An 18041-nucleotide genomic window follows, 5' to 3' on the forward strand; every position below is an offset into this window, starting at 1 on the left:
GTGTCCACATGAGTCTATACTTGTGATGTTTTACAAGATCATTCCTGTATCAGAGCAGTAGTTAGTTTTTCTAGTCAGTTTTGATCTGAGCATGGGAATGCCTACCTCAACGATGATATGATCTCATATATATATCTTGCATTGAATGTTTTTACAGGTTCCAACCGAGCTCTCCACAAGATGATCCTCAAAATGATAAAGTACTTCACTCTTCCTAAATGATAAGAAATCCTCATCTACTACAGACTTCGCACTTTAGGGGGCAATCTGTTACACAAAAATATCGTCACCATGATTATTTGCAGTCAGTATGGGTCTATCATCACTTGTACTGTCCTCCTAAGCAAGTCTCAGACCTCAGCTCTTCAAATCAAGCTTTGGAAATGAGAGAAAGACTTTAAAAATCAATGTAACTCTGGTTCCGCACTTTCTCTCATGGTCACCTGCGGTCCCGCACCTTCTATGTACAAAAGCTGCGGACCTGCCCGCTCTGTCCCTAACGGTGTAGGTGCGGACCCCTGTGAAAGTCAAAAGGCGCAAGTTTTATCTTAAAAAACTCACTTTGGGTTAATTCTAGAGGTTTCTAGAAGGAATTTTGACGTGGATTGTTCGCTCTGAGGTGGTTCATGCATCCCAAAAGAGAAGGAGCTAATCCCTTGATGAGAGGAGCTATCCCTTTGAAGGAGGGCTTTATCCCTTTGAAGGAGGACCTAGTAACCTCCCTCCATTGCACTATAAATACAGGCATTGGGCTGGTTGCTGGGGAGGTTAGAAGCTGAACATTTTTTAGGGTAAATGCTGGTGAAATCAAGACTTCCTAGTTGAGCTTAAGAGGAGAGATCACACATCTTTTTGGCTTCATTGGGGAGTGAGTGAAACTTGTCAAAGTAGAGTTGACTTCTTGCTGGACCCTGGGAGGAGCTTGTAGAACGTCAAGGCAAAGGTTGTAAAGTTCTTCTTATTTTGAATTAATACAATCAAACTCATTTTTCTCAACAAGTATCTTATGTTATTTGTTTCATGGACTCCTTGACTTTCATGTTGAATATGTTTTATGCAATTGGCTTTTCAGGTGCTATTTAATTTGTTTGCCTTGTTTGTGTTTGCAGGTTCGCAAAAAGGAGCTCATTTGGTTCGAAGGAGCGAGGGCATCCACAAGCTAGCGTTGGACCTAAGGTAGGCCCTAAAAACACTTGTTTGCTATTGTTTACCAAAGCATATTTAGAGAAAGATAGTGTCTGGTTGGTTTGCTTGTCATTAGGTCTTCTTTAGATTCTAGGAAGGTCTATCTTGTATGCAAGATCGACTTATTCCGCGTGACATCAACCAATAGAATATTCTTGGCTAGAGCATCTTTGCTTCTGAGACGAACTGTACCTGATCCTATAACATTTGAAGATCCATCATTTCCAAAGGACACAGTTCTAGAAGGTCCTACTTCTTCTTTGTAATCGAGGCCAGTGCTGTCATTGTAAGATCATTGATTGTTGATGAGTTCTTCCAACGCCCTTGAGCTGTTGGCATAATTTTGGATAGTGTTTCCCTTCTTCACTTTCTTAGACAATGAGACTACTTCGGCTTCTAATGCTTCCCTTTCTTGGTTGCTTTCTTCCAACTTGTTTTGAATTGACTCTTCAATACATTTGAGTTCTTAAACTTCAATTTTGAGACCTTGAACTTTTTCTTCAAGAGTATTGGAATGGATCTTCTCAGCCTTGAGCTATTTTATAAGCGTGATTGCCTCCTTAGAAAATTCTTCTATGGTCAATCCTTCTTCTTTGTTGTTTGATACCTCTTGTTTATTGTGCTTGGCCATAAATAGTACTCTCTCATTGGCTTCTTCTTCACTGTCACTGTCTTCATCGGATGATGATATTTCTTCTTTAGAGAGCAAGTTCCTTTTGAATCCTTTCTTCTTGCCTTGCTTTTTGAATTCCTTAAAACCTTTCTTTCCTTTTGAGTTTCCATCATTTCTGTTCGGACATTTTGCTGTGAAATGCCCAACCTCACCACAACCGAAACATATCAATGGAAGTTTACCTTTGAATTTCCCCTTACCAATTTTTAGTTTTCTTGTAAATTAAGCATATTCTCCATCTGAAAAACCTTATTCATCATCTTCCTTTTCTTCACACTTGCAAGTGTGGGTATTTTCCTTTGAAGGTTATTTGTCCTTGTTGGTTTTATTAGATGCAATGAATGCAGTTTCTAGATGCGAAGCACCCTCTTCTTCATCAAGTCTCAATTCATATGCTATGAGAACTCCATGTAATTCCTATTTGCTTTGTTTGGCCAGATTTTCACTATATTCTAAGACTGATACCTTTGCGTGGAATCTTCCTGGTAACTTTCTAAGAATATTTTGTATAATAGTCTTCTCATCAACATGCTCTCCTAATCCTTCCAGAGTGTTGGTTATTTCATCAACATGTTGAAAGTATGCAACAATGTTGTCATCTTCTTTCATTTTGAGTTGCTCAAATTCTACTCTGTATATTTGAAGCTTTGCTCCTTTGGAATTTGAGTCACCTGCATATATATTCTCAAGCTTGTCCCATACATTTTTGGTGGTTTTACAACTCAACACCTTAAGATAAGCATATTCAATAAGTCCACTGATAATAATATTCTTTTCTTTTGCATCATTTACGAAATTCTTCTTACCTTGTTCATTTGTAGTTAGTGTAAAGCCATTTTGAATAGTGTCCCATACTTCATAACCTTGCGCCAAGAGATAGACCTCCATTCTTGCTTTATAGAGTGCATAATTATTTTCATTGAATAGAGGTACACCATTCTTGGTATGCTCAATGATCTCCTTCCGGCTGTGAAACTGCTATTAAAGGAACCTAGGTCTAATACCAATTGTTCGAAATACTGAGGGGGGGGGTGTGAATCAATATTCCTTTCAATTAGTATTATTAATATTTCAACACATTAGTTAATCTTAAATTATTATAAATGTTTGTACAATGATAGCAGTAAACAAAAGGAACACAAATGGAAATAGTTTTTAAGGTGGAAACCCCCTCGAGGACAAAAACCACTTGAACACTTTTCTAATAATTCTTTAACCTTCAACTCCAATTGAAAAGAAAGCTCCAACTTCCTAGAATATAGAAAAGAATTCTCCTGCAGTTCCCACTAAATGGATGCTCCAACGCTCAAGATTCTTCAATAGTCAACTGAATGGATGCTCCAACACCCAATGAGATATAATTCACCCTAGCACCACCCTACCACCCTGTAGAAGAATAAAAGAAGATTGGACTCCCGTACTAGGGAAAATGATCCACTTTACAATGATATAGAATGATGTAGAAGAAGAAGACACACTAGACCATAACCCCAACTATGACACAACCACCTAATGATGAACCTAGACCTCCTGACATTGCCTCTTTAACTCTTGGCAGATAGACACTTGTACAACTTTTATAATGACTATATGCAGTGTTGCCCACTTGAAGACTTCATGTGGTGAACTTCTTGCTATTGTTATAAACCTTGATTGCTACTCTTATCATGCTACCCTTTCTCACTCTTCAGAACATTAGATTATGCATTGATTCTTCTCTTGATGAATATATAATACCTAAAAAATGTCTTGAAGGAAATACCCATGACATGATAATAGCAAAACTTACCTCATCTTGTGGAGCGTATATTAGTGCTAAACAAAAACAACAAATTAGAATACAAAGAACCTAATGAAATTAAGAGATGAACCTGCATATACAAAAGATACTTACCTGAAGATTACCTCTGCTGCATCATTTTGCTGCACCTAGCTCTTTGCTGCCCTAGAAAGTCTGGTCCTTTGGAGCCCTTGACACCACCTGATCTAGTTTTTCTCTTGCCTTCTAGGATCATGATATTGAATCTGATGTATCTCTGTGATTTCAGATCCTGAATATGCAATTGTCAGTCCTCTAGTATCCCTTCGAGTCTTCTTTCCAATGCCGCAGGTCTGACCTGATTTGGATTCTTCAAGGCAAAGTTATTCACAATCTCTCACAATGACCTAATTATGGACTAGTTCAGTAGAGCGAACTTGTACGGTGTGCCACATGTCACTGTATCCTCCTTCATCTCTAAAATTGATGCACAGAAAACTATAGTCCATATAATATCCATCACTTTTTACAGAATTCTAATCCACTTCTAAGAGCGAGCGTTATGACAATTTTCCTAAGGTCACCTCTTTGAGATGAAATTTGGGAGCCTGCAAAAACCATAACTTCCACAGATCATATCTCTGAAAATCTAGTGAACCAAGATCTGAAATTATGTCATGACGTTCATCAAGACTTCGGCCCAAATTGGTTTGAATTTCAGCATCTAAGATTTCGCAGAAGTAAAATTATAGCGAAAATTCCACAATCATTAATTTTGGAGGATATATGAGATTTCCTTTTATAGAGTTGAGAGGGGCTTCTATAGAGAATGTTGGAGGGATCTTAGGAGCTTAAAAATTTATTAATTATTGACTATTCAATGACCAAAATCAATGATAAATTCCATGCCACAACCCTATGGAGTTTTATCCCACTAATTGGGGTTACTAACTTAAATCTTTAATAACTTACAAACCGTGAGGAATTACGAGGAGAGCTATATACCGATAGAAAGATATTTTTGAGTAGAGTATTCCTATAAAGGTTATGAGATGAGAAACACTGAATGATGATGCCCAATGTGCCATGGAAGTTCACGGTCATCCTTGGTGCTTCTTGGGTTGACATCAATGATAACCTCAAATCATCTTTAGATCAACAAAATCAAACACTATTTTTAATGATAAAAAATAAGACAATATTGTTTCTAGGATCGGGCCCATATATGAAATTGACCTCCCTTGCGAGAAAATCAACACAATAAACTACATATGAGTAATAAATGCTTCCATTAAAATTGCATAGAAACCAGTTACAATTAATATAATCGCAAGTTTGAACTTGTATCAAAAATAATATTACAACTTGAACAACCCTTTCGAGGTTCAACACCAGTTTTTATATCATAACAGTAAAAGAAAAATATCAGAGAATCAATTTTTAATAATGAGAAACCCCAAGAATCTAAAGATTCGCAGGATGCTCGTTTAAGTTCCAAATATATTAATGCGTATGAAAAACCATGTATAGACACATCCTCAACTAATTTGTTCCAAATAGGATGTAATAGCTTGAGGCTTACATGATATCCTCAGACCATCCTAGAAAACAACATCAATTATCAATGTGTCAATAGATTGATCTCTAATAATGAGGATTTGATGATTAGGAAATAACACTTTATTGATTGAATTTGTTCAGAAAATAATAGAATGATAAATATGTATAGAATACTACTAAAGTCCCTACTATACTAATTACCATAAAATTCACAAAATACTTTAGAAAATGATATGAAAAACGAGAAATAAGTAATGGAAAATATGACAAATATGAGACCCAACATCACCCACCAACTAACCTTTTTGCATGACCTCATGCAAATAAATTATTAACATGGAGGAAATTGGAGTAAGCTTCGTAAGCTTCTTCTCCTCTATTCTGAAACCAATTTCTTTTTTGGAGCTCTTCAAAATCCACTAACTTACTTACATCTGATAAGTCATTGTCATATTTATAAAATGACCGAGGACACCAGATCATGGGACATCGATATTTGCATCCTATCTAGTGGCTACCTCTTTCCAACACCAAGTCAACATAGTCTTCTATTCTAACCATAGCATACTGAAAGTTGTGATAACCAAAAGGTTCTCGGCTCTTGACTTCATTGCATGATACCTGCCATCTTTCCGTGGCTCCACGAAGAACCTCATCTCTGATGTCTTCCAAATATTCCATTCCTGAGTGAAAGACATCATATTGGGTTTGTACAAGTGCATGAGCAACACCAGGTTTGTATATGAAAATTATATGAAGAATCTATGTGTGAAAGGGGTTATGAGGTTCCCCTCTAACCCAAAGATCAAGGGCATGTTCTCACCTCTGTGATGGAGAAGCATCGGGATTAGCTAGCAATGTGAAAACTTGTTCACATGTTGTGGCTAAACAGGTTGAAATTCATTGATTGATGGGTCAAAACTAGTTTTTACTAAGAGGGTTGGATCTCTCAAATGATTTGTTATAATTCATTATTGTAATAAGTTGAGACTATCTTAGTTTAGATTTAAAGATAGAGTTGTTTGCCTAGGTGTGAGGGAGATCTAATAAATAGAAGATTGCTATTAGATCTATCAAGAATAGAGATTTGTTGTTAGGTATTGTTAGAGAGATACTCAAGTGATAAAAGATAGGAAAATGTAATGAGCGAGGGAGAGGATTGTTGAGTGGAGTGAGAGAAAGACAGCGTGGACTGTATTCTTTATGATAGAGATCTTTAATCTATGTAATCTGTCCTAAGGGCAAGACTCTATTCTTTTGTATATTATGAATGAAATCAATGTTGTGTGCATAATCGTATGACGAGCCCGTGGAGGCTTGAGTGTTTGCTTTTCCATGTATTCGATTGAAGTGGTCATGGCCCTGTGTTTTTTATTCTTAACAATAGGAATTCTCGTGATTAAGGAAAATCTGGCATAGTTTGCTTCCGTAGGAAAAAATATCCAAAATACAATAAGTAACGGCTAAAACATAGTTAAACAGTGAACCTGAACCTCAAGGGATTATAGGCCGAAGTTTCACTTCCATCGGGTCCATAGAACCCAATCACTTCGGACCTTTGCATTTTCCTTATCGAATCGCTGAGAGTAATTTCCAAAGGGAATCACACTAAAGCACTTAGTGGATTCAAAGAAGGCAGACTTGAAGATTTATAAATTAGAGTATCGAGTGCTATCAGGTCCGGCAGTGTTGTCGCCACGCTTAACTGGAGTGGCCCCAACCCTTGCGACATGCGATTTCCGATTGTATCACATCGGCACATCGGAGCGGGGATATATATTAGCAGCCATTGTAAATTGCCGATAGCGATAAAAGTGTCGATATAAGAAGCCCTGGGGTTGATAGATCGCTGATACCATGATTGGATCCTGACCATTCGATCGGGTAGATCTGGGTCTGCGGATAAAACCCCATATATGTGTTTAAAGGTGGAAGAGCATTGTTATTTCTTTTCCAAAGCTTTTGGGTTTCAATAGGAACAAGGGAATTTAAAAGAAAAAGGGGTGATTGGTTGGGTTGTAAAAAATCCATTGTGGGCTTTTATTAAACCATTGTTTCCGTAGCATCAATTTTTTGTATCAAAGCAGAAGAAAGAGGTGTTTACAACGAAGATGCCATGAAGGAGAGGAATTGGCTGAGGAAGACTAGAACCAAATGCAATTCTATTGGAAGAGGTGCGGAGTTTGCATGCACAAATGGAGACAATGGAGACAGCCCAAAGAAGAGGGCCTAATGATGGAGATGAGAGCTCTTTAGAAGAATCTACTGTAGATGTGGGAGAAGTAGAAGAAGACAATGAAACTGCCAAAGTCCTCAAGATGCTAGCAAATGTAGGAAGCAAACCCAAGATGGAGATTCCTATGTATGAAGGGAGTCTTAATGCAAAGGAGCTTATAGATTGGATTAGATCCATAGATTAGTACTTTGACAATGAAGAGGTTGAGGAGAATAAGATGGTGAAATTTACAGTCACCAGATTGAAGGGTCATGCAACCATCCAGTGGGACGAGGTACAGACATCAAGAATGAGGAAAGGAAAATCCAAGATCAAGCAGTGGGACAAAATGGTAAGCAAACTGAAAGCCAAGTTTTTGCCAAAAGACTATCATTTGAATATTTTTAAACAAGTGCAAAATTTGAAACGGAAAGGAATGTCTATTAAGGAGTATACAGAAGAATTCTATAGATTAAGTATTACAGCAGGGCATGTAGAAGATGATGTGGATAAGATAGCTAGATATATAAATGGGTTAAGGTATGAGATACAAGATGAGATTAGCCTATTAAGTCTGAAAACTATTGATGATGCCTATCAAGCAAGTCTGAAGGTAGAGGAGAAAATATTGAGGAAACAGAGTCAAAGGAACAGAGGAAAGAGTTCAGTGAGAAGTAGAGGAGCTGCCAGATCCAGAGGAACACAACATCAACATGAAGCAGGAAGCTCAAGTGGCAGATCACCACAAAGGGGTGAATCTAGTAGAGGAAGAGGGTGAGGAAGAGATGTTAGGTGTTATACCTATGGAGAATGGGGACACATGTCGTGGGACTATCCTCATAACAAATCAGCAAGCTAGAGGGGTGAAAATGTGGTGGAGGAAAAGCCAGAACCACTTTGACTTGAGGAGAAAGAAGAACCCCCTAATGAAGGTGAATCACTACTATTTAGGAGAACTTTGCATAGAGTAGAGAAGGAAACTGGAGAACCTGCACAAAGGAAGAACTTGTTCAGAACCACTTGTAAATCAAAAGGTAGGTGCTGTAAGGTAATCATGGACAATGGAAGCACTGATAGCCTTGTGTCCACAGAGATGGTGGATAAGCTTGGTTTAGCAAGGACGGTACATCCTGCACCCTACAAAGTGTCTTGGTTATAGAAGGGCCATGAAGTCATTGTGACAGAGCAATGGAATGTGGAAATGCAGATCAGTACATACAAAGATGTGATCCTATGTGACATAATGCCCATGGATGTATGTCATATACTATTGGGAAGACCATTGCAATTTGACCGGAAGGCAATTCATGATGGGAGAAGGAGCACCTATACCATAGAGAAGGATGGAAACAAGCACACGTTATTGCCAGTGAAGAATGATGTTGATAAAGGATTTCCTGAAAACAATATCATGTTGATAAGTGGTAAAGAATTGCTACAGGAGGTTGACAAAAGCAAGGAGTTGCACTTTGCTATTGTAGGGAGGCCCAACGTAATCTTAACATCCACGAATTTAAATGATTTTCCTGAAGAAATTAAAGTTGTGTTAGATAATTTTATGGATATCATTGTGGATGAATTACCGAATGTATTGCCACCGGTTAGAAGTGTTAGCCACCATATTGACTTAATACTAGGGGAAAGTCTACCCAATATGTGATATTTTGATCCTGTAGTAGCCCACTGAGGCTTATTTCCAATACCACAGGTCTGCCTCGATTTGGATTCTTCAAGACAAAGTTATGCCCAATCTCTCACAATTACCTAATTATGTACTAGTTCAGTAGAGTGAACTTGTACAGAGTGACACGTGTCACTGTTTCCTCCTTCAGATCTAAAATTGAAACATAGAAAACTACATTCCATTCACTATCTGACACTTTTTATAGAATTCCAATCCACGTCTGAGAGAGAGTGTTATGACGATTTTCCCAAGGTCACCTCTTTGAGATGAAATTCAGGAGCCTTCACAAACCCCAACTTACGCAGATCATATCTCCGCAAATATAGTGAACCAAGATCTAAATTTCGGTCATGACGTTCATCAAGATTTTAGTTCAAATAGATTTTAATTTCAGCATCTAAGACTTTGCAGAAATAAATTTATAGTGAAACTTCCACGATCACTATTTTTGGAGGATATATGAGATTTCTTTTTATAGAGTTGAGAGGGGCTTCTATAGGGAATGTTGGAGGGATTTTAGGAGCTTAAAAAATTATTAATTATTGACTATTCAATGAAAAAAATCAATGATAAATTCCATGCTACAATCCCATGGGGTTTTAGCCCACTTATTGGGGTTACTAACTTCAATCTTGAATAACTTAAAAACCTTGAGGAATTACGAGGAGAGCTATATATCAATAGAAATATATTTTTGATTAGAGTATTCCTATAATGGTTATGAGATGAGAAACCATGAATGATGATGCCAAATGTGCCATGGAATTTTAGGGTCATCCATGGTGTTTCTTGCGTTGACATCAATGATAACTTCAGATCATTTTTAGATCAACAATCTCCCCCTTTGGCATTGATGGCAACACAAGTACTCCCCCTGTGATCAGGGCACCTCTTCCTATTGCCTTCTATCCCCCTGTGACATCAATGGAAAAGGGTAACTCCCCCTGACACACAAACATCATGCAGACTTGTACACACTTCCACTCCCCCTTAATTTTCTGAATAAAAAAAATATAATGAGAACTTGGGAGAATCCCAAGCTTCTAGTGAAGATATTCAAATTCTTCACAAGGTAAAGGTTTAGTGAAGATATCAACAATTTGTTCTTTCATACTAACATATTCAACTTTGGTATTCTTTTCAATGACTTTTTCTCTAACAAAATGATATTTGATCGGAATTGTTTTTTGTTTTTGAATGCATGACAGGATTCTTGGAGATGTTGATGGCACTGGTGTTATCAAAAAACATGGGAATAGGTTCATTGAATTGTACTTGAAGATATTGCAAAGCTTTTTCCATCCAAAGGACATGAGTAGAAGAAGCTTTTGCTGCAATGTATTCTGCTTCCATTGTAGATAACGACATTGAGGTTCGCTTTTTGCTCAACCATGATACGAGACAACCACCTAGATAGAATGTTGCTCCACTAGTAACCTTATGATAATCAATGCTTCCTGCCCAATATGCATCTGTAAAGGATTGAATAATGAGATTGTTTCCCTTAGGATACCACAAGCCATATTCTGTTGTGCCCTTTAGATATTGAATTATTATTTTGACGGCAATAATATGTGATTCTTTTGGTGCTGCTTGGAATCTTGCTAGTTGTCTAACTGCTTGCATAACATCTGGTCGGGAGGCTATTACATATAGAAGAATACCATTCATAGATATGTACAACCTCTGATCCACATCCTTAGATGAGTTGTCTATGCTCAATTTGCAACCTATTACCATCAGAGTAAGGATGGGTTTGCAATCTTCCATTTTGAATTTTTTGAGAATTTCCTTGATGTACTTGGCTTGACATATAAACATTCCTTTCTCTTGCTGAGATATTTGAAGCCCTAAGAAGTATGTCAACTCACCAAGTAAAGACATCTCGAACTCGCTTTTCATCTTTGTAGCAAAATTCTTACTTAGCTGATCATCATTGCTACCAAAGATTATATCATCCACATATACCTCAACGATTGTTAAATTATCTTTATCTAATTGTACGTAAAGATTGCTATCGGTAGTACCTTTCTTGAACCCTTGACGTAGATATCCATCAAGACAAGCATACCATGCTTTGGGAGCCTACTTGAGACCATACAAAGCCTTATTTAACCTGCGAACATAGTCTTCTTTTTCTGATAATAGAAAACCTTCAAGTTGTTTGATGTAAACTTCTTATTCTAATTCGCCATTCAAAAATGTTGACTTAACATCCATTTGGTAGAATTTTATTTTTCTTGAACATGCATAGATGACAAACATACAAATGGCTTCCATTCTAGCAACTGGTGCAAATGTTTCATTGAAATCAATTCCTTCCACTTGTGCATAGCCTTTGCAAACCAATCTTGCTCTGATTCTAGTAACCTGTCCATATTCATTCAATTTGTTCTTGAACACCCATTTAGTCCCAATGACATTTTTATCTTTTGGTCATGGAACAAATTCCCAGTTGTTATTCTTCTCAATTTGATCCAATTCTTCATTCATAGCTACTACCCAATGTTCATTCTTGCTGGCTTCCTAAAAACTAACAGGCTCAAAGGTTTCTAGAAAAGCAATGTGAGCTTGTTGTGATAAATGAAATTGTCGACCTTTTCTTGTTCCAATTCCTTCATTTATGTCACCAATGATTTGATTTGATGGATGGTTCTTTTGAATCCATTCTTTTGTTCTATTTGGAGGAGCTTCTTGTTGTTTTTCCTGTATATCTTGTTGATCATTATTTACTTCTTCCTGGTTGACAGTTGCTTCTTGTTCTAGAATTTTCTTTGTATCTTTTTCAACCTCTGTCTCATGTTTCAAATATTCTAGATCCTCATCATTATTTGTTAGAACATCTTCTTCGTCAAATGTAACATTTATGCTCTCCATTATCTATTTTCATCTTATATTATAGCATTTATAGGCCTTTTGTTTGCGTGAGTAACCAACAAAGATAGCTTTCTCAACACGTGATTGAAACTTACCCAACTTTTGATCTTCTCTTTTGATATAACATTTGCTTCCGAAGATTTTGAAATATTTTACATGAGCTAGTTTTCCTTTCCATGATTCATATGGGGTCTTGTTGCATTTATTTTTGAGAAGACTTTTGTTGATAATGAAGACTACCATATTTGCTCGAACCCATAATTTTTCATCCAATTTTGAGTCCTTCAACATTGTTCTACCCACTTCCTGTACAATTCTGCTCTTTCTTTCAACAAATCCATTTTGCTGAGGTGTTCGTGCTGTTGAAAATTGTCTTTTTATTCCATTTTCATCATAGTATTGCTGAAATAATTTTGAAGTGAATTCTCCACCATTATCTGATGTTAGACACTTTATTTTCAAATCAGTTTCATTTTCGACCAACTCCTTGTAGATCTTAAAGAACTCAAATGCATCAGTTTTTTTCTTTAGGAAACTGACGACTGTCATCATGGTATAGTCATCTATCATTAACATGAAATATAATTCTCCATCTAAGCCTTTTGTTCTCATAGGACCACATAGATCAATATATATCAATCCCAATAAATGTGATGCGAAGCGTTATTTTGTTTCAAATCCGAATTTCATCTGCTTTCTATGCTGACCAGCCTCACATAGTGTGTTGGAAGGTTTCGAGATTTTCAACATTTCTCGTACCACTTCCATTTTGCTTATCCTGACAAGATTGTCAAAGTTTATGTGACCCATTCATTTTTTCCATAACCAACTTTCATCTTCATTAGCTAGTAGACATGCTTTAGTTGCTTCATCCATAACATATATGTCGTTTGGAGTTCGACTTGCTATAGCCACAATTTTACCATACCTGCCTTTCTTGATTTCACATTTTGTGGAGTTGCATAGCATTGTGTGTCCTTGATCACACATTTGTCCAACACTGAGCAGATTGTGATTCATGTTTTCAACCAATAGAACATTCTTGGCTAGAGAATATTTGCTTCCGAGACTAATGATACCTACTCCTATAACATTTGAAGATCCATCATTTCCAATGGACACGGTTCCATCCTTCTTCTCTTTCAGAGATACAATTTTTTTTCTATCTCTAGTCATATGCATTGAGCAACCGTTATCAACATACCACACATTTTGTTGTTTTGAGTCTTGAGAGCGAGAGCACAATTATCAGTCTTCTTCTTCTTCCATGTTCATTCGTTCTATGGCTTCAAATATTCTTTTGGAGGGTTTTCAAGTCTGCAGTCTCTGGCTATGTGTCCAAAGTCTCAACACATGTAACATTCAATATTATTTCATAAATGTTCAAATCTATTGATGTTTTGTTGAGCCCTCAAAGGTTCATATTTTATAGATCTCCTGGAATTGTATTGGTTCCTAGGGTACATGTGACATTCTATAGCTTTATGACCAAATTTTCCACATGAATAACAATATCCTTGAAAATATGTCGGTACATGGATGGAAATATTCGTTGGGGAATTGTCTTCCAAGTCTGTTCTTGCGAATCTTGTCCAATGAAGTTTACATGCCTGTCAAATCTCATAGGTTCAATGTATTTTTTTGTAGAAGGTCCTACTTCTTCTTCTTTGTAATCGAGGCCAGTTCTGTCATTGCAATATCGTTGATTGTTGATGAGTTCTTCCAACGCCGTTGAGCTGTTGCAATAATTTTGGATAGTGTTTCCCTTCTTCACTTCCTTACACAACGAGACTACTTCAGCTTCTAATGCTTCCCTTTCTTGGTTTCTTTCTTCCAACTTGTTTTGAAGTGACTCTTCAATACATTTGAGTTCTTCAACTTCAATTTTGAGACCTTGAACTTGTTCTTCAAGAGTATTGGAATGGATCTTCTCAGCCTTGAGATATTTTATAAGCTTGATTCCCTCCTTAGAAAATTCTTCTATGGTCAACCCTTCTTCTTTGTTGTTTGATACCTCTTGTTTATTGTGCTTGGCCATAAACAGTACTCTCTCATTGGCTTCTTCTTCATTGTCACTATCTTCATCGAATGATGAGATATCTTCTTTAGAGAGAAAGTTCCTTTTGAATCCTTTCTTCTTGCCTTGCTTGTTGAATTTCTTAAAGCCTTTCTTTCCTTTTGAGTTTCCATCACTTATGTTCGGGCATTTTGCTATGAAATTCTTAACCTCACCACAACCGAAAAATATCAATGGAAGTTTACCTTTGAATTTCCCCTTACCAATTTTTAGTTTTCTCATAAATTAAGCATATTCTCCATCTGAAAAACCTTCTTCATCATCTTCCTTTTCTTCACACTTGCAAGTGCAGGTATTTTCCTTTGAAGGTTATTTGTTGTTATTGGTTTTATTAGATACAATGAATGCAGTTTCTAGATGCGAAGTACCTTCTTATTCATCAAGTCTCATTTCATATGCTATGAGAACTCCATGTAATTCCTCTTTGCTGAGTTTGGCCAGATTTTCACTGTATTCTAAGACTGATACCTTTGGGTAGAATCTTCCTGGTAACGTTCTAAGAATATTTTGTATAATAGTCTTCTTGTCAACAGGCTCTCCTAATCCTTCCAGAGTGTTGGTTATTTCATCAACATGTTGAAAGTATGCAACAATGTTGTCATCTTCTTTCATTTTGAGTTGCTCAAATTCTTCTCTATATATTTTAAGCTTTGCTCCTTTGACATTTGAGTCACCTGCATATATATTCTCAAGCTTGTCCCATACATTTTTGGTGGTTTTACAACCCAACAACTTATGATAATCATATTCAATAAGTCCACTGATAATAATATTCTTTTCTTTTGAATCATTTACCAAATTCTTCTTACCTTGTCCATCTGTAGTTAGTGTAAAGCCATTTTGAATAGTGTCCCATACTTCATAACCTTTCGCCAAGAGATAGACATCCATTCTTCCTTTCTAGAGTCCATAATTATTTTCATTGAATAGAGGTACACCATTCTTGGTATGCTCCATGATCTCCTTCCGATTGTGAAACTGCTATTGAAGGAACCAAGCTCTGATACCAATTGTTGGAAATACTGAGAGGGGGGTGAATTAGTATTCCTTTCAATTAGTATTATTATTAATCTTTCAAAGAATTAGTTAATCTTAAATTATTATAAATGTTTGTACAATGATAGTAGTAAACAAAAGGAACACAAATGCAAATAGTTTTTAAGGTGGAAACCCCCACCAGGACAAAAACCACCTGAACACTTTTCTAATAATTCTTTAATCTTCAACTCCAATTGAAAAGAAAGCTCCAACTTCCTAGAATATAGAAAAGCATTCTCCCCCAGTTCCCACTAAATGGACGCTCCAATGCCCGAGATTCTTCAATAGTCAACTGAACAGATGCCCCAACACCCAATGAGATATAATTCACCCCTGCACCACCCTACCACCCTGTAGAAGAATAAAAGAAGAATGGACTCCCATACCAGGGAAAATGATCCACTTTACAATGATATAGAATGATGTAGAAGAAGAAGATAGACTATACCATAACCCCAACTATGACACAACCACCTAATGATGAACCTAGACCTCCTGACACTGCCTCTTCAACTCTTGGCAGACAGACACTTGTACAACTTTTATAATGACTATATGCAGTGTTGCCCACTTGAAGACTTCATGTGGTGAACTTCTTGTTGTTGTTATACACCTTGATTGCTACTCTTATCATGCTACCCTTTCTCACTCTTTAGAACATTAGATTATGCATTAATTCTTCTCTTGATGAATATGTAATACCTAAAAAAAGTCTTCAAGGAAATACCCATGACATGATAATAGAAAAACTTACCTCATCCTGTGGAGCATATGTTAGTGCTAAACAAAAACAACAAATTAGAATACAAAGAACCTAATGCAATTAAGAGATGAACCTGCATATACAAAAGATACTTACCTGAAGATTACCTCTGCTGCATCATTTTGCTGCACCTTGCTCTTTGCTGCCCTAGAAAGTCTGGTCCTTTGGAGCCCTTGACAGCACTTGATATAGCTTTTTTCTTGCCTTCAAGGATCATGATATTGAATCGATGTATCTCTATGATTTCAGATCCCAAATATGCAATTGTCAGTCCTCTAGTATCCCTTCGAGTCTTCTTTCCAATGCCGCAGGTCTGACCTGATTTGGATTCTTCAAGGCAAAGTTATTCACAATCTCTCACAATGACCTAATTATGGATTAGTTCAATAGAGCAAACTTGTACAGCATGCCACGTGTCACTGTTTCCTCCTTCATCTCTAAAATTGATGCACAAAAAACTACAGTACATACAATATCTGTCACTTTTTACAGAATTCCAATCCGCTTTTGAGAGCGAGCGTTATGAAAACTTTCCTAAGGTCACCTCTTTGAGATGAAATTCAGGATCCTGTAAAAACCTTAACTTCCACAGATCATATCTTCGAAAATATAGCAAACCAAGATCTGAAATTCTGTCATGACGTTCATCAGGACTTTTACCCAAATGTGTTTGAATTTCAGCATCTAAGATTTCGTAGAAGTAAAGTTATAGTGAAAATTCCACAATCATTACTTTTGGAGGATATATGAGATTTCTTTTTATAGAGTTGAGAGGGGCTTCTATAGAGAATGTTGGAGGGATCTTAGGAGCTTAAAAATTTATTAATTATTGACTATTCAATGACCAAAATCAATGATAAATTCCATGCCACAACCCTATGGAGTTTTATCCCACTAATTGGGGTTACTAACTTCAATCTTGAATAACTTACAAACCATGAGGAATTACGAGGAGAGCTATATACCGATAGAAAGATATTTTTGAGTAGAGTATTCCTATAAAGGTTATGAGATGAGAAACACTGAATGATGATGCCCAATGTGCCATGGAAGTTCACGGTCATCCTTGGTGCTTCTTGGGTTGACATCAATGATAACCTCAAATCATCTTTATATCAACAAAATCAAACACTAATTTTAATGATAAAAAATAAGACAATATTGTTTCTAGGATCGGGCCCAAATATGAAATTGACCTCCCTTGCCAGAAAATCAACACAGTAAACTACATATGAGTAATAAATGCTTCCTTTAAAATTGCATAGAAACCAGTTACAATTAATATAATCGCAAGTTTGAACTTGTGTCAAAAATAATATTACAACTTGAACAACCCTTTCGAGGTTCAACATCAGTTTTTATATCACAATAGTAAAAGATAAATATTAGAGAATCAATTTTTAATAATGAGAAATCCCGAGAATCTAAAGATTCACAGGATGCTCATTTAAGTTACAAATATATTAATCGTATGAAAAACCATGTATAGACACATCCTCAACTAATTTGTTCCAAATAGGATGTAACAGCTTGAGGCTTACGTGATATCCTCAGACCATGCTAGCAAACAACATCAATTATCAATGTGTCAATAGATTCATGTCTAATAATGAGGATTTGATCATTAGGAAATAACAATTGATTGATTGAATTGTTCGAAAAATAATAGAATGATAAATATGTATAGAATACTACTAAAGCCCCTACTATACTAATTACCATAAAATTCACAAAAGACTTTAGAAAATGATATGAAAAATGAGAAATAAGTAATGGAAAATATGACAAATATGAGACCCAACATCACCCACCAACTAACCTTTTTGCATGACCTCATGGAAATAAATTATTAACATGGAGGAAATTGGAGTAAGCTTCGTAAGCTTCTTCTCCTCTATTCCAAAACCAGTTTCTTTTTTGAATCTCTTCAAAATCCACTAACTTACCTGCATCTGATAAGTCATTGTCATATTTATAAAATGACCGAGGACACCAGATCATGGGACATTGATATTTGCATCCTATCCAATGGCTACCTCTTTCCAACACCAAGTGAATGTAGTCCTCTATTCTAACCATAGCATACTGAAAGTTGTGATAACCAAAAGGTTCTCGGCTCTTGACTTCATTGCATGATACCTGCCATCTTTCCTTGGCTCCACAAAGAACCTCATCTCTAATTTCTTCCAAATATTCCATTCCTGAGTGAA

At 36.5% G+C, this 18041-nt stretch overlaps 1 protein-coding gene across 1 annotated transcript; it reads left to right on the forward strand.

Moving 5' to 3' along the window:
• Positions 1 to 8446: 8446 nt before the first annotated feature.
• LOC149180273 (uncharacterized) lies at positions 8447 to 9052 on the forward strand. The gene is made up of 2 exons (XM_089413835.1): positions 8447 to 8515; positions 8600 to 9052. Exons 1-2 carry the CDS (start codon positions 8447 to 8449, stop codon positions 9050 to 9052), a joined length of 522 nt encoding a protein of 173 aa, XP_089269961.1.
• The last annotated feature ends 8989 nt before the right edge of the window (positions 9053 to 18041 follow it).

Source organism: Pinus tabuliformis, chromosome 3_2 (genome assembly GCF_031772625.1).
Source record: "Pinus tabuliformis cultivar Carrire ecotype Pingquan chromosome 3_2, CPIR1, whole genome shotgun sequence".
Lineage (NCBI taxonomy): Eukaryota > Viridiplantae > Streptophyta > Pinopsida > Pinales > Pinaceae > Pinus > Pinus tabuliformis.